Source organism: Dama dama, chromosome 20 (genome assembly GCF_033118175.1).
Source record: "Dama dama isolate Ldn47 chromosome 20, ASM3311817v1, whole genome shotgun sequence".
Classification (NCBI taxonomy): Eukaryota; Metazoa; Chordata; class Mammalia; order Artiodactyla; family Cervidae; genus Dama; species Dama dama.
Window position 1 is genome coordinate 18092624 of NC_083700.1, and position 24055 is coordinate 18116678.

The 24055-nt window shown below is 45.4% G+C and overlaps 1 protein-coding gene across 2 annotated transcripts; it reads left to right on the plus strand.

The window, feature by feature from the left end:
• Positions 1 to 238: 238 nt before the first annotated feature.
• S100A16 (S100 calcium binding protein A16) lies at positions 239 to 6764 on the plus strand. Of its 2 annotated transcripts, none has more exons than XM_061120782.1 (3): positions 239 to 433; positions 5560 to 5737; positions 6019 to 6764. In XM_061120782.1, exons 2-3 carry the CDS (start codon positions 5585 to 5587, stop codon positions 6175 to 6177), a joined length of 312 nt encoding a protein of 103 aa, XP_060976765.1. In that variant the 5' UTR covers positions 239 to 433; positions 5560 to 5584; the 3' UTR covers positions 6178 to 6764. The 2 variants fall into 2 exon arrangements, with proteins under 2 accessions (XP_060976765.1, XP_060976766.1); XM_061120783.1 differs by lacking the exon at positions 239 to 433 and adding an exon at positions 4681 to 4814.
• The last annotated feature ends 17291 nt before the right edge of the window (positions 6765 to 24055 follow it).

Genomic DNA, 24055 nt, shown 5'->3' on the forward strand with positions numbered 1-24055 from the left:
AATGCTAACTGAACTTGTCTGTTAGGGGCTGCTGAAACTGGGCTCCCAATGACCCCAGGTGAGTAGGGCAGGTGACTGTCCTTCCCTCCCTTTCTCGAAGTTGTAAATTCTGCTCAGAGCCCGTGGGACTAGGAGGGTGGGGTTGGGGGAGCGCCACCTCTACCACTCCCTCTGGGGTGGGGGCGGAAGGGTGTTAAAAAAGGTGTGTATCCCTTTAACAAGGGCCCAACCCCAGGGCCCAGTCGAGAGGGAGCTCAGTCTCTATACCTCCCCACCGAGCCAGCTCCGCCAGGCAGGGCCGGGAGGGAGTGGGACAGAATCTGGGAGTGCAGCGGGGAGGAGTCCTGGCTGGGCTGAGCGCGGGGAGCTGCTTGGCAGTGCCAGAGCCCAGGCCCCAGAGCCCCGCAGGAGAGGAAGTGGACCGAGAAGGCAGGTGAGCACCCCAGGCCCGTCCTGGGAGGTCTGGGGCTGCCGGAGGGGCCCCCGCAGGCTTGGGAGGCCAGGAAAAGGGGCGGCGAAGGGGGCCTGAGGAGGGGGGCCCTGCAGAGACTGAGCAGGAAGGTTTCGTCAATTGTTAACTTTCCCCAAAGGCCAGTTTGGGAATGGAGGTTTCTGGTGAGGTCGGGGGCTGGAGAGGCCTTCAGAAGGAGTGGATGCAGTGGTGAGACCCCCTTCCCCAGCCCAGCAGCTGCCTGGGATCCTCTCCCCGGGTTGGGCCACCGGGCAAAGTGTTAAGGAGCTTTGCTCTGATTTCCCCCCACAGTTCAGGGCAGATGTGTGTTGGTGGGGGCTGGGGAGAAGCCAGACCCTGGACACAGGCCTCTCTGGGCTCTGAGGGCCGTGTCCTGGGACAGGTGATGAGGTCCAGGAGGAGCCAGCAAGGGCCCAGGGGGTCTGAGAGCAGTCCTCGGAGGGGAGGCAGCACCTGGGTGGCTTCTCTGTACCTCTGACTCCGGCAGGTCCCAGATGTGGCTGGCCCCACGTGCTCTGGGAGCTGTTCCTTGGGAGGGGCCGTGAGACCAGGAGAAACCTGGATGAGGCCCCCTGCAGCCCTAGTTCTAGGAGAGGGGCTGGGAAACTGGGCAGCTTCTCCTCTACCTAAGGACCCAGGCAGGTTCTGGCTTGACTCGCTTTGCTCGGTGGAGCCACCTGCCCTACGGAGCATTCCCCTCCCTGCCCTGTCCAGGAGGGTGGGGGTGAGGGCAGGGATGCTGGGAGATGGAGCCCTGGAGTGCTGGGGAGTGGGGCTCACACTTTCCCCATGTCGACTAGAGAGGCGCCGTCTGGGTGTTGGTGAGGCCAAGTGCAGTAGGGTGTGTGTGTGTCCACACCAAACTCCTCCAGCGTTACTTGTCTGGAAAAAAAAGATTCAGATGAACAGGTTTCTTCCTCCAGCTACACACTCTGAAAGCAGAAGCGTTCGGAAGGTAGATGGGTCACCCAAGCAGAGAGGATCAGAAATGGCAGAATTCCTTGCTTATTATGATTGTGTATATTTGTGTATTAGATGGCTGTGAGTTCTGTGAGGGTGAGGAGGGGTGAGGCAGGGACACTTGTTTGAGATATTAGCTTCTGGGACTGGGGAAAGAGCTAGAGGAGGGGGAACAGAGAGTGGAGTTGTAGAGGTTGGAGAAGTAGTTTGGAACAGCCTTGCATATAGAATAAAGCATTACCAGCCTGGTGTTAGATTGTACCTTCCTGTGCTTTGCAGAGAGCTGGGGCAAATGAGTGAATTAAGAAAGAAATGAATGAGTGAATGAATGAATGAGTAAGCAAATGAATGGTGGATACAGGAGTGAGGTCAATGGAAGGGATGCAGAGAATGCCAAATTTAGGCTTGAGGGTGGACCAGGCTCTAGAAGGGAGATGACTAGGAGCGATAGGAGTCTAGGGACATATCCCAAAGGGATATGGGAACAATTTAAAGACTCCAGAGGTATGTGTGGAGTGGGGAAGAAAAGCTGAGTTTTAGAGGGCGTGGGCTCCATGTGGAAGGGGACTGGGGAGTTAAAAAGATGAGGGGGTGAAGAAGAGGCCCTTGGAGGGGTGGGGCCCAGCGCCTGGGGGTGAGAGGGTGGGGCTGAAGTGACTGAGACCCAGGAAGGTGGTGTCAGGGCAATTTGAGCTTCTGGAGAAGTCAGCAAGCTGGGCTGAGGTGGGCGGGGTGGGGGTGGGGGCCTCTCGGTTGCTCAATGATGAATCAGCCAAGGTAAAGACAATGAGAACTTTGCCGGCGGGTTGGGGGCCCCAGCTGAGAGGGTCCTTTGGAGGATGAGTCCTTCTATTCCTGCTTTTTTGGAAGGCTGTATTGTCCTGTCCACCTCCTCCATCACTCTCAGGATCTGCTTAGAGGAAAGTCAGTGCAGGAGTTACCTCCTGCACCTCCTCCCTTCCCCCCAGCCCCTCGTCTGGGGACCCTCTGGCCTGGTTGGTGGGAGGACTGGATAGGCAGGAGGGTCAGGTGACCTTGGCAGGGGTGTAGTGACGGAGCCTGTCTCCTGGCCCCCAGGGGAGGGAGGTGTGATGACACCTGACTATTAGCCTCTGATATCTTTCCTTCAGAAAAACTTCAGAAGAGCATTTTTTAACTCCAGCATTGTCCAGTTGACTAAAGGTGGGGTGGGGAATTTTGGGGAGCCTGGGATCTGAAGCCCACCTCTCTGGGTGACTGTGTGCTTGACAGTAGGTGCTGAGATGTCTCCTAGGAGCTCACCTATGTCTTGCCAGGAAGAGGCTGAGACATGGTAAAAAGGAAGGGCAGGCTAGGCTCCAAGAAGGCAGGTGGTGGGAGGGGAGTGGGTGACCTGTGGGGGGAGGGACAGAGGCACATTGCCCCAAACCCATTTCTTTCGCTTTGCTCTCCTTTTTTTTTTTAAATTATTTATTTACTTATGGTTGCACTGGGTCTTTGTCGACGTGCATGGGCTTTCTCTAGTTGGGGCGAGTGCAAACTACTTTCTAGTTGTGCTGTTCAGGTTTCCTATTGTGGGGACTTCTCTTGTTATGGAGCTCAGGCTCAAGGCAGGAGAGCTTCCGTAGTTGCGGCTGTCAGGCTCTAGAGCATGCAGGCTCAGTAGTTGTGCTCCCTGGGCTGAGTTGTTCTGCTACAGGTGGAATCTTCTTGGAAGAGTGATCGGACCCATGTCGCTGCATTGGTGGGCGGATTCTCATCCATCCTACCGCCAGGGGAGTCCCTCCCTTTCCTATTCGTATTTCCCACAGGATTCCTCACTTGGGGAACGAGGTCTGGGATGGGTAAAGCCGGGGCTTCTCTGAACTTTCTCCCCACTCCCAAGGCTAGTTGGAAGTAGTTGATAAAATTCTTGCTGACATGAGTGCAGCTTCAGGAATCCTCAGGAATACTGGTCAGAGGCCTGGGCCATTCCCCATCCAGAGGCAGGAAGGCAGACGGTTCATGGACTGAAACATTTTTGTCTTCATTTGTGAATGTTAGAGCGTTTGTATGAAAGTCTTACAAAGGTGTAAACATTGAACCACACAATTACACACAATAAATAAGGAGGACTTCCCTGGTGGCTCAGATAGAAAAGAATCTGCCTGCAGTGTGGGAGACCTGGGTCAGGAAGATCCCCTGGAGAAAGGAATGTCAACCCACTCCAGTATTCTTATTTGGAGAATTCCTTGGACAGAGGAGCCTGGAGGGCTATATATGGTCCAAGGGGGTCGCAAAGAGTTGCATACAGCTGAACGACTAACACTTTCACTGGAAAAAGAGTATGGTTTCCTACAGTTCTGGTTCCATTTTTCATCCTCTGGCCACAGACCAGATGGTCAGGTAGATGAGGCAGGGGAGAGAAGGGGAGAATTCCTGGTCAGAGTTGCCTCAGCCTGACCCCTCTCCCTCTCAACTCTCCTTCCTTCCTGCATCCTGGCTTTGTCCGTCTGAATCTCACCCTTCCTTTAGAAGCAGTTTCATAGAAGAGACGTCTTAGAAGGATGGTCAGGGACCTTGGATACCTGGTGTCAGGGCTGGAAGAAGGTGGAATATTTATAGAACCTCTACCTTGAGCAAGGCATTGACCAGGTCATGTGGGCGAGGGGAGATGCAGAGATTAAAAGCAGGGTGGTTGTATATCTTGAATTTTAAAAAGTGGTCCCAAAGTCTCCGTGCCCTACTGTTTGGTTCAGGAAACACAATGACTGCATGTAAGAAACACCATCCTTGCTTCAAGGAATGTCTGGTGTCTGAGGAGAGAAGATCCTAGAAGAGATTGCAGCCACACTAGCTTGTGGGCCCAGCCAACATCGGCTGAGAGTCTGTGGGAGTCAGGGGAGGGGAGTACTGAAGGCAAGGTTCAGGGCAACCTTCCCCAGGAGGTGCGGTTTGGGCAGGCTTCAGCTAGGTGGAGAGGGCAGGGTAAAGGGCACAGGAAGAGGGATGGATGGCCAAGAGGGGATTAGAGAGCAGGTGGCAGGGGTAGGAGCTGTGGTGGGGCCCGGGGAAGCAGACCTCCCTTCCAAAGCAAACCATGGGATGCCCCGATAACGGTGTCCACCTTCCAGAGCCTGGACCAATGGGCAAGGCGGCTGCAACTCATCCTTGGCTTGGGGGTGGGAGGGAAGGCTCATTTGCCAGGGTTCACTTGGGGGGGCTCTGGGCATAGGCGGTGACTCACAGAGTAGATCCGCCTGCTCCCCTCATATCCTGTTATTCTGTTGGCTGTATCCGCTCGGAATGTGAGTGCCTTTTGTCCTGGGGCGAGGGGGTGACGTGTGTAGCCTCTGGCTGGCTGCGGAGGCTCCATCTCCAGCTGTCTCCAGCTGGGGCAGGACCAGGCCTGGCTCCTCCTTAGGTAAAGGGGTGGCGGGGGTGCGGGGGGGTACATCCTTGGATCCTGCTGTATATTTCAAGGTGGGTATGAGGGAGGTTAGGCTAGCCGGAGGTGGCTGGGGGCCTGCACAAAGCCTGACCTGGTGGATCAGGACCTTGTTTAACCAGAGAAGGACAGCCATGGCCTGAGACCCTGAACGTACTATCCTGGAGCCCAGCTGAAGGGTTAGGGAGATCCTAGGTCCACGCCTCCTGCTTTGTTGCCTGGGGCCAGGTCTCGGGCCACCCGGGGAGTGGCGGACATGGCTCCTGTCCCTCCCCAGCCCCCTTGGCCTATCCTACCAATTTCTACCTGTAGTTGTTCCCGGGGCAGGGACCCTGGGTAGGCCGGGTATGGATAGGGCAGAGGGATGGGCGCTGGCACTCACTGTCTTCCCACGGATCCTCTCTTCTCTCTGGGGCTCTGACAAGCCCAGTGCCTGGGGCTGGGGAAGGGCCTGGAAAACCTGCTGAGGCGGTTGAGCCGGAGATCACCTGGATGAGAGGAGACACATAGTTCTCATTCCAGGCCCACCTCCACGTCCACCCTTGGTTCTTGGGTTCTCCTTTCTCTGCCTCCTCCCTCCTCCCGAGGTCCGGGGTCTGGCTGGCCAGCATGGGGGGCCAGGGTTCCAGGGTGTGGGCCCAGCGGGAGGACAGGGGCTGGGAGACCTAGGCAGAGCTGTGGTCTGTGAGGTGTCCTCACTCCCCCTCATCCTGGCACCCAGGCCCTGTGAGGCGTGAGGCAGTGAGATGGCAGACTCATACACGGAGCTGGAGAAGGCGGTGGTCATCCTGGTGGAAAACTTCTACAAATACGTCTCCAAGCACAGCCTGGTCAAGAACAAGATCAGCAAGAGCAGCTTCCGGAAGATGCTTCAGAAAGAGCTCAACCATATGCTGACGGTGAGGTTCCCCCCACCCAAGGGCCTGGACTTCCTCACCCCCACCCCTCCTCAGCCCCCAAAGCCCTGTCCTCTCTGGGTATCCTTCCCCACTGCTTTCTCGGTCCTTTCAGAGTTACCCCCCACCACAAACCAGGGTCTCAACTCCACCCAGGCCTCTGTCTTCAGCGTGCCCAGGCCTGAGCCAGTGAGGGATCTGTTCCCATTTTCCAAAGGCCTGGGGTCCTTCCTGGGGCTGCTGTAGCCCCACATTAGCACTGCTGATCCTTGATTCTCCCCCAGGACACGGGGAACCGAAAGGCTGCTGACAAGCTCATCCAGAACCTGGATGCCAACCACGACGGACGCATCAGCTTTGACGAGTACTGGACCTTGATAGGCGGCATCACTAGTCCTATCGCCAACCTTATCCGCCAGCAGGAGCAGCAGAACAGCAGCTAGAAGCCCCCTCCCGCCGTCCCTGCCCCCCATGCCCTTCCTACGCTCCCTCCTTAGGCTCCTCTGCCCACCCAGGCCCCTGTCCTCTCTTCTCCCTCTAGACCCTCTTCGGACCTTAGCCGAACAGGGTAAGGGGAAACGTCAGGGCCCCTCTGTGAGTGTCTCAGCCTGGGGGTGCCTCTCTGTGGGTCTCAGTCCCTGGAGCCAGCGGACCCTGGGGCCCCTCTGTGACAATGCTGTATGGGGACCCATGAGTTTCCCTACCTGTTCAGTCCGTCTACCCTTCTGACTTCCGATGTTCCCGCCTGATTCCGGGCCTCTCCTGACCTCAGAGGTCAGCTTGCTGCTTCAGGTCTCTGGGTTCCTGGCAGCACCAGCAAGGACTTCTCTCTTGCTCTCCCCTCAGCCCCTCTGCTGGGTAGAGGAGACTTCCAGGGATTGTCCTCCAGCTGCCTCTGCGTCTGGGAACAGGGTCGAGCCCCCTCCCTCCTCTTCAGCCACTGAAATGGGAAAAAGGCTGGATCTAGAGTTTTCCTCCCCCTCACCCAGTCCCTTTGTCATGTTTATTAAAGCCTTTCTACTCCTTGGAACCTCCTTCTGTTTTGGTGATCTTTGCCAGGGGGCCCTAAGGCAAGGGGCCCTAAGGCAAGGGAGCGGCAAGGGGGAATCTCATGAGAAACCCCAAGGGCAGAGGAAGAAAGAAGGACTCTGGGACCCTGCAGGTGCGGTCAGCAACTTCTTCCCTCCTCCGTGAAGGGCCAAGGTCACATGTCATTACCTCTAGGCCCTCACAGCTCACATTCAACTTCTGGGCACACAGTGCGTCCCATTTAGTCCTCACTGCAATTCCAGGAGAGAGGGGCCACGATTCTCATGTTGAGTCATGAGTAGGACTGAGATACTGAATTCTCATCAATAGATTATTCTAATACACAGAGAAGTTTATGGGATGAGGAAGTGGGGTGCAAAGAAAGAGGGGTGTGGGAGGCCAGAGTTGGGTCTTAACCTGATGTGGGGGACAATGACAGCTTTTGTGTTTCTTCCCTGCCGTGGGAAGACAGCACATGCCCCCAGGAGAAATAGGGCAGGAGGTCCAGCCTGCAGGGCTCTGGATCAGTGGTTTTCAACCCCAGGAAGTGTACCCCAAGGTTTAAGATTTTTTAAAAGATGCACAGTCATAAACAGTTTTACAGTTTTATTGGAATCCATTACAGATCCTCAACCTCCTAAAAGTGACCTGCCTTATATGAGCTTGTGGTCAAACTATATGTTTAATATGGTGCCATTTGTCTATTTGTTACTTGTTTTTCTTTTTTTGCTTTTTGTTACTTTTTTTTGGTGTCATCAGTTCAGTTCAATTTAGTCGCTTGGTTGTGTCTGACTCTTTGCGACCCCATGGACTGCAGCATGCCAGACTTCCCTGTCCATCACCAACTCCCTGAGCTTGCTCAAACTCACGTCCATGGAGTCGGTGATGCCATTCAACCATCTCATCCTCTGTGGTCCCCTTCTCCTCCCGCCTTCAATCTTTCTCAGCATCAGAGTCTTTTTCAATGAGTCAGTTCTTTCTATCAGGTGGCCAAAGTATTTGATGTCAAGGAATATTTGCTTGTTACAATGTCATGAGGATGTCTCCCTAAGTTTTCTTCTATGAGTTTTATAGTTTCAGATCTATGTTTAGGTTCCCATTTGAGTTAATTTTTGTATATGGTGTAAGGTAAGGGTCCAAATTCATTCCTTTGTGTATGAATATCCAGTTTTCCTAGTACCATTTGTTGGAGAGACTATCACTTTCCCATTGTGTGGTGTTGATATCCTTAATGAAAATCATTCAATCAAATATGTGAGGGTGTAGTTTTGGGCTCTCCATTCCGGCCCATTGGCCTGTATGTCTGTCTTTTTGCCAGTTCATACTGTTTGGATTACTGTAGCTTTGTAATGTGTTCTGAAATCAGGATGTATGAGGCCTCCAGCTTTATTCTTCTTTCTCAAGATTGTTTTGACTACTTGGGGTCCTTTGAGATTCCATATGAATTTTAGGATAGTTTTTTTTCTATTTCTGAAAAAAATGCCATTGAGATTTTGATAGGGATTTCATTTAATCTCTAGTTCACTTTGGATAGTATGAACATTAAGCTATATTAAGTCTTCCAATCCATGAATTTTGGATGTCTTTCCCTTTATTTGTGACTTCCTTAATTTCTTTCAGCAATCTTTTGTAGTTTTCTGTGTACAAGATTTTGCCAAGGACTTGATGTGGTAGTTCTTTAAAGCCTAAGGTGTGAGGATGCCACCATGAAAGATCCCGGAGGCAACTCAGAATAGAGCTCCCTTCACCGCCCCTGGTTTGTGCCTGGGGACCAACACTTTACCCATCAAGAGTTTAGAACAGCAGGTGGGAAATGAGCAGATGTGTGACCCCAGTTAGTGGCTTATTTCTAGAGGGTTCTGAGTGTAACCCTAGAGGACTGGAGATGATGCTGAACTTCAGTGGAGGTCAGAGAAACTTACCAACAGTCACTGCTTGGGCTCCAGGGCCTGGAGCCAGAAAGGCCCCACAGGAACAAAAGCAGCCGCTTCGAGGTCAGGCAGCTCAGCTGGAGGCCTCCCTGGGGAGTGTTGGGTCAGCAAAGGGCCAGGCTTTCTCCCTCACCCAGGAGTCCAGGGACCAGATGGCCTGAGCAGGGCCTGAGCAGAGCAGGACGGGGGCCAGAAACAGGTCCCTGTGGGGGTCCCACAGTGGAGCTGAGAAGGGTCCCTCTGTCTGGGGTCTCACACTGGCCTGGCCTAGTGTCTAAACTATTGGGACTAAGGAGGTGGGTACCCAATACATTGTGCCCATCAAATCCATCTGACACCAGGTTTGTCATTCTACAGGGTGAGAACCTGGCTTGTCTTGCCACATTAGGGGAAGAACACCAAAATCACCTGGGTCAGCTTTTGTATTTCCTATACATTTTGGTTTTCCTTTCCATTTGTATTCCTAGTAAAGTCCCTTTCAGAAAACAAAACAATCCTTTCTGTAAGTCCAGTGTTAAAAGTTTAAAAAAACTTTTCTCATCCAAGGCTCTTGTGGTCCTCCTGGCAGCCCTATGAGACAGGAATCATAATCCATGTTTTACAGATGAAGATATCGAGGCTCAGAGAAGTGACGTGACTTAGTTAAAGACACACTGCTGATCTGACCAGCCGACCTGCCGCTCAGGCCCCTGCTATTACTAACTCTGTGTGGCCTGCCCAAAGGGCAGAGGCTCTGGTCTGTGTCTTGGCCCCAGTGATTATGAAGCATTTAAGCCCCTTATAGGCCCTGGATGGTGGTCGTGGTTGCTTCTGCTGAGGACACATTCATTTATTTATTCATTCACTCATTCAGAGCATAGCACTTAAGGGTCTTCCCTGGTCCAGTTGTTAAGAATTCGAACTTCCACTCTAAGGAGGGTAAGGAGCGTGTGTTCCATCCCAGCAGTGTGGGCAAAAAAAATAAATAAAAATTAAAAAAAAAAAAGAATATAGTACTTGTATGTGCCAGACACAGTAGATAGTGCAGTAAAAAGAGAAGGAAAAATATGATTCCTGATTTTATGGGACTTTCAGTTTAGAGAAGACAACAAATAACCATGCAATCACACAAACAAGTGGATGATTACAAACTGAGGTCAACTGCCAAGGGATCATATTTACAGCAATTTTTTTTTTTTTTTTCCTACATCAGGCCTCTTGTGGGATCTTAGTTCCTCGATCAGGGATCAAACCTGGGTCATGATAGTGAAAGCACTGAGTCCTAAACACTGGACCACTAGGGAATTCCCTGTAGTATTTTTAAACAAAGAAACTTGATTTAGTCTGGGAGTGGGGAGTGTCCTTATGGAAGTGACTCTTGAGATTTAAGAAATGAGCAAAAGTTATCCAGGCAAGGGGAAGACTGTGAGAATAAAGTTGAGGGGAAGAAGTGCTACCCAAATAGAAAGACCATCATATGCAAAGGTTCTGTGGCAGAAAGCTCCTTTTTACTGAGGGGAAGTGAGTGTGGCTAAAGCCCAATAACAAGATGAGGCTGGAGAGTTCCCTCAGGGACATGTTAAGGATTGGCAGCCACTGAATGGTTTTTTTCAGCAATGTGAGCGTGTGTGTGTGTGCACTTGGGTGTGTGATGTGCTCATATTTGCATTTTGAAAAATTTCACTTATTTTGCCACATGGAAAAGATTAAGAGGGGGTAAAGTAGGGGCAGGGAGACCAGCGAAGAGATATTTTAACAAATAATAGTTAATTGTTACTGAGTACTTTCCCTATATGAGGTTTCTCTGGTGCCTGTCTGGTTTTCTCCAGTGAAGGACAAGAAAGCCTGGCATGCTGCAATTCATGGGGTCACAAAGAGTCAGACACAACTGAACGACTGAACAACAGCGGGTGACTCAGCGGTTAAGAATCCGTCTGCTAATGTAGCAGATGCGGGTTTGATCCCTGGGTCAGAAAGATCCCTTGGAGAGTGAAATAGCAACTAATTCCCCTGAAATCCCATGGACAGAGGAACCTGGTGGGCTGTGATCCATAGCATCGCAAAGAGTTGGATCAGACATGACTTAGTAACTGAACAAACAAACTTACTCTATAGAGGCACTGTTCTGAGTATTTCACACATATTAAATCCTTAATCCCTAGAACCCACTGAAGTAAATACTTCTGTTATCCCCATTTTACAGGTGAGGAAACCGAGGCACAGAGAAGTTACATAACTTACCAGAGATCATACAACTGATAAGTGGTGGAACCCAGGCAGTCTGATTTGGGAGCTGCGGCTCTTAACTACGATTGTCTCCTGAACTCCGGTAGAGAGAGTTAGAGCGCAGGCTCACTTATCCCAATCAGCATGTGCTTATTTTGTGCTCACTACCTGCCAGGCGGTATTCTATCTCTGCGGAGCTTGGAGTCTAGTCAGGTGGAGATACCTGAGGAGCAAGCGAACAAGGACATCATATGGTGTGTAAAGAAGAATAAAGCAGAGATGAAGAGCAGTGAGTTGTGGGGAGATGGGTGGTGGGGAGATGTGAGAAGCAGATGCATTTGTGAGAGACTTAGAGGGTAAAATCATCAGGTCTTGATGGATTGGACATAATGGACCAGGGAGAGGCAGGTGTCCAGGAGACTGATATTTCTGACTTGTGGAGCCAGATGGGTGGTGGTGCCATTTACTGCCACAGGGAAACCTGGAAGAGGCCTGGATTTGGGGGAGCAGGTGTGTGGATATGGCAAGTTTAGTTTTACCTAGTAATGTCAAAGGAGTTGTGGGATATACATATCCAGAGTTCAGAGGAGAGGGCTGGATTGGCAGGTTGGGAAGCAGAAACATACAGACAGAAACCTAAGCATTGGGCATGGATGAGCTTGCCAAGGGATAGAGTGTGAAATGAGAAGAGAGAAGAGAAGAGGTTCTGTCTAAAGAGCATCTGCAATCTGACACCAACTCCAATTTTAGAGTGTGAGTTTTCCCCCCACGTCACCAAGCAGGGATTCCTAAACTCAGCTCAATTCTGACACTTTTATCTACCAGGAGATAGCATCAGACCTACCAGTTAAGGGCTCAGTCTGACAAAATGTCCCCCCAAACCCTCGCACTTCAGTTACCAATCAAAAGTCTGCCTGTAAAGAGGGGGTTTTACAACCCTTTCTTTCAGTTCAGTTCAGTTCAGTTGCTCAGTCGAGTCCGACTCTCTGTGACCCCACGAACCCCAGCATGCCAGGCCTCCCTGTCCATCACCAACTCCTGGAGTTTACCCAAACCTGTGTCCATTGAGTCGGTGATGCCATCCAACCATCTCATCCTCTGTTATCCCCCTTCTCCTCCTGCCCTCAATCTTTCCCAGCATCAGGGTCTTTTCCAATGAGGCAGCTCTTCTCTTTAGGTGGCCATAGTATTGGAGTTTCAGCTTCAACATCAGTCCTTCCAATGAATACCCAGGACTGATCTCCTTTAGGATGGACTGGTTGGATCTCCTTGCAGTCCAAGGGACTCTCAAGAGTCTTCTCCAAAACCACAGGTCAAAAGCATCGATTCTTCGGTGCTCAGCTTTCTTTATGGTCCAATTCTCACATCCATACATGACTACTGGAAAAACCATAGCCTTGACTAGATGGACCTTTGTTGACAAATTAATGTCTCTGCTTTTTAATATGCTGTCTAGGTTGGTCATAACTTTCCTTCCAAGGAACAAGCATCTTTAATTTCATGGCTGCAATCACCATATGCAGTGATTTTGGAGCCCAGAAAAATAAAGTCAGCCACTGTTTCCACTGTTCCCCATTTGCCATGAAGTGATGGGACCGGATGCCATGATCTTAGTTTTCTGAATGTTGAGCTTTAAGCCAACTTTTTCATTCTCCTCTTTCACTTTCATCAAGAGGCTCTTTAGTTCTTCTTCACTTTCTGCCATAAGGGCGGTGTCATCTGCATATCTGAGGTTATTGATATTTCTCCCGGCAATCTTGATTCCAGCTTGTGCTTCCTCCAGCCCAGCGTTTCTCATGATGTACTCTGCATATAAGTTAAATAAGCAGGGTGACAATATACAGCCTTGATGTACTCTTTTTCCTATTTGGAACCAGTCTGTTGTTCCATGTCCAGTTCTAACTGTTGCTTCCTGACCTGCATACAGGTTTCTCAAGAGGCAGGTCAGGTGGTCTGGTATTCCCATCTCTTTCAGAATTTTCCACAGTTTATTGTGATCCACCCAGTCAAAGGCTTTGGCATAGTCAATAAAGCAGAAATAGATGTTTTTCTGGAATTCTCTTGCTTTTTCATTGATCCAGCGGATGTTGGCAATTTGATCTCTGGCTCCTCTGCCTTTTCTAAAACCAGCTTGAACATCTGGAAGTTCACGGTTCGCGTATTGCTGAAGCCTGGCTTGGAGAATTTTGAGCATTACTTTACCAGCGAGTGAGATGAGTGCAATTGTGCGGTAGTTTGAGCATTCTTTGGCATTGCTTTTCTTTGGGATTGGAATGAAAACTGACCTTTTCCAGTCCTATGGCCACTGCTGAGTTTTCCAAATTTGCTGGCATATTGAGTGCAGCACTTCCACAGCATCATCCTTTAGGATTTGAAATAGCTCAACTGGAATTCCATCACCTCCACTAGCTTTGTTTGTAGTGATGCTTCCTAAGGCCCACTTGACTTCACATTCCAGGATATCTGGCTCTAGGTGAGTGACCACACCATCATGATTATCTGAGTCTTGAAGATCTTTTCAGTACTAGAGCACCATTCTCTTCCCCAGATAGTCACATGGCATCTCCCTCATCTACTTAAGGTCTTTGATCAAATGTCACTCTCTCAATAGAACCTTCCTGATCACTTTATTTAAAATTGAACCTTTCCACAGGCTGGTATACCCTATTCCCACTTCCTGCTTTATTTTTCCTCATGGCACTCATGACCCCTAAAATTCCATGTGTTTTTACTTTTTCTTCATGTTCAAGTCAAATCCAGGAGTCTTCCTGGGTTCTTCCTTATGTCTCACTCCCCACACCTAACTGATCAGCAAGTTCTATTGGTTCTACCTCAAAAATAAATCACAAAATATTCACTTCTTTCTCTCTATAATGCCCTTCCCATCATCTCATTAATTTTTGAATTAAAAATTAAAAAAAATTTTCTTTTGGCCATGTGACATGCAGGATCTTTGTTCCTCAACCAGGGATCAAACCTGTGTCCCATGCAATGAAAGCACAGAGTCTTAACCATTGAACCACCAGGACCACCCTTCCCATCATTTCAAAGCCATCACTATCTCCCTGTCACTGCAAGGGCCAGTTCTCTCTGCTTCCCACAAATCCTGCTTCAATTCATTCTTGAAATAACTGCCAAGGTCATCTTTTGTCCTTCTAAAGGAATGCCCATGACCCATATCCGTCAGTAGCAGCAATAAGAACAATAAATTGAGCAGCAAGGTACAGAGAAGAAAGAAAAAAATTAATCACTATCCCACTGCCCAGAAATAAGCATTAACCATTTCTTGAATACCATTTGGCTATCAGTACAGACAGCTAGAGAGACTGATAGACAGATTACAGAAGAAAAAGTTATAAAAATGGAACCACAGTACATGTTATATATAATAAAAGAAGCTATTTAAGTTTTGTTTGTAGATAAAAGGGAAAAATAGCAGAGGGAAAATGAACAAATTACTGAATTTCAAGTAATTTATTTTTCATCATGAGAAATATTAATGTGTAAAAGAGTCAGAGATAAAAAACAACTCCTCATCACCTACCAGAAGGATGAGGAAAACAGTATCTTTATGCTTACTTCCATTTCCCCTCTCCCAATCTACCAATTGCTGAGAGTTATATTAGTTAATTTTAAAATGTTGACATATACAATATTTACATTCTGTTTTGTAACCACAATTTCCAAGGCAAGTTTAGTTTTAGTTCTATGAATTCAGCACTCACAAACAGACCTTTTAGCCTGGCTTCATTTCAGCATCCTTTATGTGAGTAATTATTTGGTTGATTGGATTTCAAAGGGCTCTTGGCTTCTGTATTTCCTGAGATCTTTCAGCTTGAGACTTGCTGCTTGGCAGCGCATAAAATTCTCAGGTCCTACATTCTTTCTCTCTGTACCCTGTAGACATGGCTCCTCCATTTGCTGCCAATGTGAATTCCATGGGAAAATCTCAGGCTAAACAATTTTTCCTACCTTGTCTATGGCTTACTTTCCCTTCGTGGACGCTCTCTCCATTCATATTCTTTTTCAACTATTTTAATGATGAAATATTTCATGTATATAGAAAAGTACAGAAAATAGCACATCATCCAATCATAATCTTTTCTGAATTTAAACATTAAAAAGTATTTGCTTTAGGTCCCTTAAAACAAACAAAACTTACAGATCTAGGTGAAGGCCTCCACGTGCAAACCTTTATTGCCCTGACCTTCTCCACAGCTGTAGCCAGTGTTGGGGAGGAAGAAATTTTCCTCTGCCCTCCTAGGTTCTTCTGGCTGGTATAAGATTTAAATTGACATGAGACCAATTAACAGGAGAAAATAAAATAAAAGTTTAATAATACGTATATGTGGGAGAGACCCAGGAAAACTGCATATTAGTATCTCACCAGAATGGTCAAAACCCTCACTTTAAGTACCATCTTCAGCTAAAGACAAAAGAGGAATTTGGGGGGCAGTGGTTTGGAACTTCAGAGGGAAGGAAGATAATTCAGTCGGAGATGGAAAAGCAAATATTTGGTAAATAAATGTTTGCTGGGCCATGACGGGACAATGGGACACTAGTGGACTCTGATCTTGCCCTACCACACCTAGTATAGATTCTTTGCAGGTATCTTTGGTGATAGCTTTGTTTTGACTTTTATCTAAATTCTTTAGGCAGGGCTTCCCTGGTGGGGCACTGGATAAGAATCCACCTGCCAGTGCAGGGGGACATGGATTTGATCCTTGGTTCCAGAAGATTCCACATGCTGTGGAGCAGCTAAGCCCATGCGCCACAACTACTGAGTCTCTGTGCCGAAACTGCTGCAGCCCAGGCACCTAAAGCCTGTTCTCTGCAACAGGAAAAGCCAGGGAACGGCGAGGAGGAGTCGACCCCTCCCTCCTTGCTCCCCCACCACTGCTGGCTGCAGCTAGAGAAAACCCACGCAAAGCGACAAATATCCAGCTCAACCAAAATAGAAATATATGTATTTTTTGGCAGCTAAGGGGGAGGTAAAGAGATGCATAGATCTGGTTCATTGGAAAAGACCCTGATGCTGGGAAATATTGAAGGCAAAAGGAGAAGGGGGTGGCACAGGATGAGATGGTTAGATAGTATCATTGACTCAATGGACATGAATTTTAAACAAACTAAAGGGGATAGTGGAGGACAGAGGAGCCTGGCATGCTGCAGATCATGGGATCTCAAGGAGTTGAACACGACCTAGTGACTGAAGAAGAACTACAAAAAAGAAAGACTTACTGAATCTTATGTTTCTTAAAGTTAAATGAATCTTCAAGCCAAAGGGACACATTTCGGGGTGGCAAAGTTTGCTCTCATATATCACCATCCCCAATTATGTGTTTATGATTCTCTTCGCTAAAAAAGATAATTTTGATCACATATGTACATATTCCTAAGCAATATGTTATTTAGTATTGCATGTTCTTGCACTTAAAATAAATAGTACCATAATGCGGAGAGTCTTTTGGGACTTCCTCTTTTTTCTTTATCCATATTGATGGAGTTGATTTGTTTTCATTACTGTATCATATGTTGTTGTTTAAGTATGCTCTAATTTATTTATCTATACTGTTGATGAACACTAGGGCCCTTTTCATTTTTTTCTATTTCTTTTAAAACTATTTTATTATGTATTAATTAAAATTTTTGTTGTATTATAATAAGGAAACATAATTATAACCTGTGTAATAATGATTCTTTGGAACTTATTGAGACTTCTTTTGCATCCTAGAGTTTATTCAATATTACATGATCCACATGTGCTAGGAAAAAAATGTTTATTTTCTTTTTGTTGAGTGTAGAATTTATATATATATATACTAATAGTATGAATTTACCAATAACATCATTCAGCTATTTTATATTTCTGTTTATTTTTTGTCTCCTTAATCAGTTTCTGAGAAGAGTGTATTACAATTTCTAACCATAATTTGTTTATTTATTTCTTCCAGAAGTTTTGTTAGCTGTTGCTTTATATAGTTTGAAGCTATATTACTGGTATATTACTGTTCATGATGTTTGTATTTTCTTGTATTATGTTCCTCTTGTTTCTTATATTTTTTTCAACTTGAATTCTCTTTCATCAAACATCAAAATTACTTCCCTGATATTTCTTAAAAAAAAAAACAACAGCAACTATTTATTTATTTATTTGGCTGCAGTCAGTCTTAGTTGCAGCATGTTGGACCTAGTTCCCTGACTGGGGATGGAACCTGGGCACCCTGCATTGGGAGCACAGAGTCTCAGCCATTGGACCACCAGAGAAGTCCCCCTGATATTTCTTATGCTTTATATTTACCTGGTATATTTTCACCTGTTTTTTTAAATTTTATTTTGTTGTTGTTGTCCAGTCACTAAGTCGTGTCTGACTCTGCAACCCCATGAACTGCAGCATGGCAGGCTTCCCTGTCCTTTACTATCTCCCAGAGTTTGCTCGAACTCATGTCCATTGAGTTGGCGATGCCATCCAACCATCTCATCCTCTGTCCTTCCCTTCTCCTTCTGCCCTCAATCTATCCCAGCAACAAGGTCTTTTCCAATGAGTCAGCTCTTGGCATCAGGTGACCAAAGTATTGGAACTTCAGCTTTAGTGTCAGTCCTTCCAATGAATATTTGGGGTTGATTTCCTTTAAGATTGACTGGTTTTATTTCCTTGCTGTCCAAGGGACTCTGAAGCATCTTCCCCAGCACCACATTCTGTTGTTTTTTTTTTTAATATTTTAAATTTAATGTTTTTTTTTTTTAACATAAAAACATTTTGTATTGGGGTATAGCTGATGAACAATGTTGTGATGTTGTGGTAGTTGCAAGTGAACAGCAAAAGGACTCAGCCATATATATATACGTGTAAATATTTAAAACATTTCTTTTAAATGTTTCTCTTGTATGCAACATATTGCTGAAAATAATTTTAAACCCAATCTGAGAATCTTTTAAGAGGTATGTTTCTTTTGTTCGTCTTTATTACAGACACTGGAACTTCCCTGATGGCTCAGACGGTAAAGAATCTGCCTGCAATGCAGGAGACTCAGGTTCTATCTCTGGGTCGGGGAGATTCCCTGGAGAAGGGCATGGCAATCCACTCCAGTATTCTTGCCTGGAGAAGTCCATGGACAGGGGAGCCTGGCAGGCTACAGTCCATGGGGTCTCAAAGAGTCATACAGGACTGAGCTGATAACACACATTACAGATATCTATATAGTATTAAGACTTATTCTGCCATTTTATTTTGATTTTTCATATAGTGTGCTTTTTTGGTCATTTCCCCGCACTTTTTTCTTTCTTGCTTTCCAAAGGGTAAAGCCAACTTTCTTCTTACATTTCAAAAGTTATACCTTCTCTATTTGAAAAATGTTGTGATTGCTTTAACTTGACCCCGTGTTCCTCCTTGGAATAATTTCTAAGTGTATCATTCATTTTATATTTCCCTTAACAGGAAAAGTACTTTTTCACACCCTCATATTCTTTCAGTCTTGTCCTTTCCTCTCTCTCATATCCCATCATCTTGACAGTCCCTAAAATTCAGGTTGATTCTTCTTTTGCTTAAGTCCCCAACCAAATGCTAGCTGTCTTGTCCTTCGAGTGCTTTCCCTCAGGCTAATAATAAAATTCTGTGCCAAGTCCCTTGTCTTTTTCTTTTTGCAAATATAACCTGCAGCAACTGGAGATTCTGCTCTCCAACTAACCATTTCATTCTCTCTCTCCCCATTGCCCTTTGGCCATTTAAAATAATCAGATTTTATTTTATTTTTTTGCCACACTACACAGCTTGTGGGATCTTAGTTCTCTGGAGTTGTCCGCTTTCCCCCGCTCTCCCCTGAAGTGGAATCACAGAGTTCTAACCACTGGACAGCCCTGAGGATATTTTTTAATACCCTCACATTTGATTGACTATTTGGCTCTTTGCAAGATTCCTCTGAATATTTTAAAACTTTGTGGGAACCTGCTATAAAGCACAGGAAGCTCAACTGGCACTCTGTGATGACCTAGATGGGTGGAAAGGAGGTTCAAGAGGGAGGGGATATATGTATACATATAGCTGATTCACTTCATTGTACAGCAGAAGCTAACACAACATTGTAAAGCAATTATATTCCAATAAAAAAAGAAAACTAGGGAAAAAATTGCTATTTTATCTTCTTGCATTTAGTGTTTCTGTTGAGGAGTCTGATGTCACTTTGACTTTTATTTTTTTTATTTCTTTTGAAGATATTTAGAATTTTATCTGATTTGATGTTCTTAAATTTCGATATGAGTTTGAATGTGTTTTCCCCCTCCCCCTCTTAGTTACTCCAATTACCACTTAGCAAATGTGTTCAACCTGAGACCTTTCACCTTTCTCTAATTCTCAGAAATCTATTACCATGTTTCTTCAGCTATATCTGCCCCTTTTTTTTCTTCCGCTCTTTGGGGAATCCTATTATCCTGATCTCACACTTTTTATGTCGTTTAGCATCTTTTGAAATATTCTGTCTCTTTAATCTTTTCTTCTGCCCTCTGGGAGACTTTATTTTCTTGGGTTCCAAAATCACTGCAGATGGTAACTACAGGCATAAAGTTAAAAGATGCTTGCTCCTTGGAAGAAAAGCTATGACAAACCTAAATACCATATTAAAAAGCAGAGACATTACTTTCCTGACAAAGGTCCGTATAGTCAAAGCTATGGTTTTTCCAGTAGTCATGGATGGATGTGAGTTGGACCATAAAGAAGGCTGGGCTCCAAAGAATTGATGCTTTTGAACTGTGGTGTTGGAGAAGACTCCTGAGAGTCCCTTGGACTGCAAGGCGAACCAAACAGTCAATCCTAAAGGAAATCAGTCCTGAATATCCATTTGATATTCAATACTTTGGCCTCCTGATGAGAAGAACTGACTCACTGGAAAAGACCCTGATGCTGGGAAAGATTGAAGGCAGGACAAGGGGACAACAGAAGATGAGATGGTTGGATGACATCACCAACTCAATGAACATGAGTTTGAGCAAGCTCTGGGAGTTGGTGATGGACAGGGAGGCCTGGCGTGCTATAGTTCATGGGGTCACAAAGAGCTGGACATGACTGGGCAACTGAACTGAACTGAACTGGGAGATTTCCTCAGCCTGATCTCCCAGTTCACCCATTTGTTCTCCAGGTGTGTCTATCCTTTATTTTTTCCCCAATTGTTGTGCTTTTAATGTCAGTGAATATGTCTTTTATATTTGATAAGTCTACTCAGTTCTTTTTTTTATGGCTTCTTGTTTTTTATTTCTATCATTTGTTCTTTATATTTTGAGGATATTTATGATCTTATTTTAACTTCTTGGTTCATCAAGTTCAACATTGCTGCTCCAAACAGTTTAGGTTGCTCCTTTATCTATGTCATTATAATAGTTAATCACTTCAGGTTCTGATTGTTTTGGCTTGCAAGTTTCTTGGGCTGGGGTGGGATTTGTTCTCAGTTGGTTCAGAGGGTAAAGTGTCTGCCTGCAATGCGGGAGACCTGGGTTTGATCCCTGGGTCGGGAAGATCCCCCCTGGAGAAGGAAATGGCAACCCACTCCAGTATTCTTGCCTGGAGAATCCCATGGATGAAGGAGCCTGGTAGGCTACAGTCCACGGGGTCGCAGAGTCGGACACAACTGAGTGACTTCACTTCACTGTGTCTGGTGATGGTGTTGGGCCCCTCAGCCAAAGACACCAGAGAACTAGGGTCACTATTCTCTCTGCTGCCACTCTACTAGGCAGCATTGTGGGGAGGGATATACCTTCAAACTTTAATTTAAAACTCTGGGAAGAGGCAGTCTCTTTAATCCTTCAGCTCTGGGGATTTACAGAAGGAGGAGGCTTGGCTGCCTTAGGTCAGTCCACACCTATTTTCATCAGCTTCTTATCTTGACAAGGCTTTTATGTTGTCCTGTTTGTAGTCAGCTGTCAAGAGTTCTTATCTTTCCATGGAGGCAATCATCTTGTTATTCTTTTTCTAATCCTTAGACCTTAAGAAAAATGGTCATAATCTTCAATTTAATGTTGAGTAAGGTGGTAATAGTGGGAATCCTTTCCTTGTTCTTGACTTTTATAATAATTTAAAGCATTCATTTACTATTGAGAATGAAATTCCAGTGGGTTTTTGATAGATACTCTTTGTTAGTTAAGATATTTTTTCCATTCCTGGATCACTAAGAGTTTTTATTATGAATGGGTATTGAATTTATTCTGGCATCTGTTGAAATAATCATATAATTTTAATTTTTAATCTGTTAATGAGGTGACTTACATTAATACAGTTAAAACCATCTCTGCATTCATGGCATTGACCCAACTTAATCATGATGCATTTTTCCTGACTGTAATGCTGGATTCCATTTGCTAATAGCTTATTTAGGCTTCTGCATCTGTAAGCATAATTGAGATGGATTTCTAATTTTCCTGTCTCATATGGTACATTTCTGGTGCTAGCATCTAGGGTGAGCTACTTAGTCCACAGATTTGGCTGTGTGTAACGAATACCAAAAATAGCAGAGGCAAGGAGGAGGCAGAAATTGATTTCTTTATCTTGTACTATCTGGAGGTTTGTGGTGTAGGGCTGGTTTGGTGGTTCTGCTTAGCTGTCTCTGGTTTGTATGGTTCAAATGGCTCATCTTTATTTTAAGCAGCAGTGAAGGAACGATGGCATGTTCTCTGCCATTCAGGGCATGAATCAGAACTTGCATGTATCAAACAAACCAACAAAAGTTGCGTATATCACTGCTACTGGCCGGAGTTGGGACCAAATCCAGGTTCAGCTCAGAAGTCAATGTTTGAGAGACAAGGGTTGATGGGAAAAGACAGATGCTTTATTCAGGAAGCTGGCAACCTAGGAAGATGGATCAGTGTTACCCAAACCATCTCTCAGCTGCCAGTTAGATGGAAAAGGATTTAATAGGGAAAAACTGGGAACTTTCAGGGTGTGCAGGCAGGGGCTACATGCAGAACAGCACAGTCAGCTCTGACAAGCATCTCAAAACCGGCCATGCAGTGACCTGGTCAGTATCAGCGTGTTTTAAACGTAATCTACAGCTCCAGGGTTGATTTGTTCACATTTCCTTGAGGCCCATTTCTGATGTTAGGCAAGCTGTAGATATCAGTACTGCTCAAGATGGAATAGCTTATATCAAGGCTACAGTTTGGTCATCATGCAGCTAGCCTTTTCCCTCTGGTGATGGTTTTAGTATCCACAAAACAACTCAGGAATTTGTATTGGACACTGGTTTCCATGTCCTTCAGGAGAAGCTAAGATTTCTGGGACTGCCAGATGGTTGACCTGTTGTTTAAATTGTTACTGGTTCTCCTGGCCCAGCTTCTTCTATCTTTTGTTATTATATATTCACATTCTTTCAATCCCTGACTCTTGAGCTGGCTTTTTGTGACTCATGGAATGCCTGGGAGACCAAAGGTTTTCTATGAATTAGCAGCAAGTGGAGGGCATGGATGGTGGGGTGCGGTTTGCCCTGGGAAGGCCCCATAGTTTCCTGCTCTGTTCCATCACTTTTATCTACTTCTCTTGGCCAGAGCTTAGTCATGTGGCAAGGAAGACTGGGGACTGTGGCCTTTACTTGAGCTTAAAAGTAACCGTTCTTTTGCTACGAGAGATAAGAGGAGAATAGGTAATGGGACAACCAACAGTCTTTACCTCAAAGATTATTGCATATCTGCCTCATAAAGTAAGCTATGCACTATTTTCTCTTTTTCTGTTTTCTGGAAATATAAATTTTGTATAAGATTTTTTTTTCTTGGCTATTTGGTAAACGTTGGCAAAAATCATCAGGATCTGTTTTATTTTTAATTTTTATCTTTGTTGTGTGGATTTATACTACTAATCAATTTCTTTAATAGTTACAGGGCTTCAGTCTTCTTAGTCCATGTTGATGAGTTTTATATGTAGATATATATTTCTCCCCTGCAAAACTGCCTATTTTATGTAATTTTTCAAATGTCACTCTCAGTTTTATCTGGGGAAATCCTGGTTAATCTGTTTTAAGAGTTTGGGCCTTCAAAATCATTTTGCTTTTATTGAGAACCCCAGGCCATTACCAGTTTAGCACCACTTTTTATGCTAACTTTTTATCTCCAGATTTTCTGAACCATGCCAGCCCCGTAAACTAAAACCCCAAATCTGCACAAAGGCAGACCCAAGGTTAAAATTTCTCTAGGAAGACTATTTTTCCCCATCCAGAGTCCAGATCAAGCTATAGGAGCTTCCTTGTAATCTCATTTTGCTGGTGGGAGATTTTCCTTTCAGGCCATTCTTTCACTATGGAAGCAGTCCTTTGAGGGTCTTTGCTTCGTGTAAAGGGCTTTCCAATTCCCAGCTACTTGCAGATAAAAGACTCATTTCTTCTCAACTGAAGCCCTTTGTTTCTGAGACTAGAAACCACCCCTTCCCAAGGACAGCTGTAGCATTAACTCATACTCACTCCTTAGTTTTTAGCTTCTCCTTTGCTTTGCGCCTCTGAAAATTTCCTTTCTTGTGAGCTTAGCTATGAATTAGAAAAAGTATGAAAGTTACATCTCAATCAGAGGGAAATAGAAGTCTAATTCTTTTTTATTTCTTCCTTTTTTAAACTGACGTATAGTTAATCTACAATGTTATGTTAGTTTCAAGTGTCAGCAGTGATTCAGTTACACATACACATTCCACATACTCTTTTTCAGATTCTTTACCATCAATATAGACATTACAAGACATTGAGTGTAGCTCTTTGTGCCATACAGTAGGTCCTTGTTTTTACTTCTTTTGTGTACAGTAGTGTGTATATACTAATTTGAGATTTTTCTTGTTTCTCGAGGTCAGATTATATTGCTATAAACTGCTCTCTCAGAACTGCTTTTGCTGTGCCCCATGGGTTTTGGACTGCTGTGCTTTCATTGTCATTTGCCTCTACTTACTTTTTGATTGCCTCTTTGATTTCTTCAGAGGTCCATTGGTTATTTGGTAACATACTGTTTAGCCTCTACGTAATTGTGTTTTTTCCAGTTTTTTTTTTTCCTGTAATTGATTTCTAAGCTCATAGCCTTGTGCTTGGAAAAGATGCTTGATATCATTTCAATTTTCTTGAATTTACCGAGGCTTGATTTATGGCCCAATATGTGATCTATCCGGGAGAATATTCCTTATGCACCGAGAAGAAAGTGTATTCTC

Excerpts from the sequence above, each read along its gene's own strand:
- S100A16 (XM_061120782.1), top strand. The coding sequence starts at position 5,585 with ATGGCAGACTCATACACGGAGCTGGAGAAGGCGGTGGTCATCCTGGTG. Across the intron at positions 5,738-6,018 it reads AGCTCAACCATATGCTGACG|GACACGGGGAACCGAAAGGC; the intron begins GTGAGGTTCCCC and ends ATTCTCCCCCAG.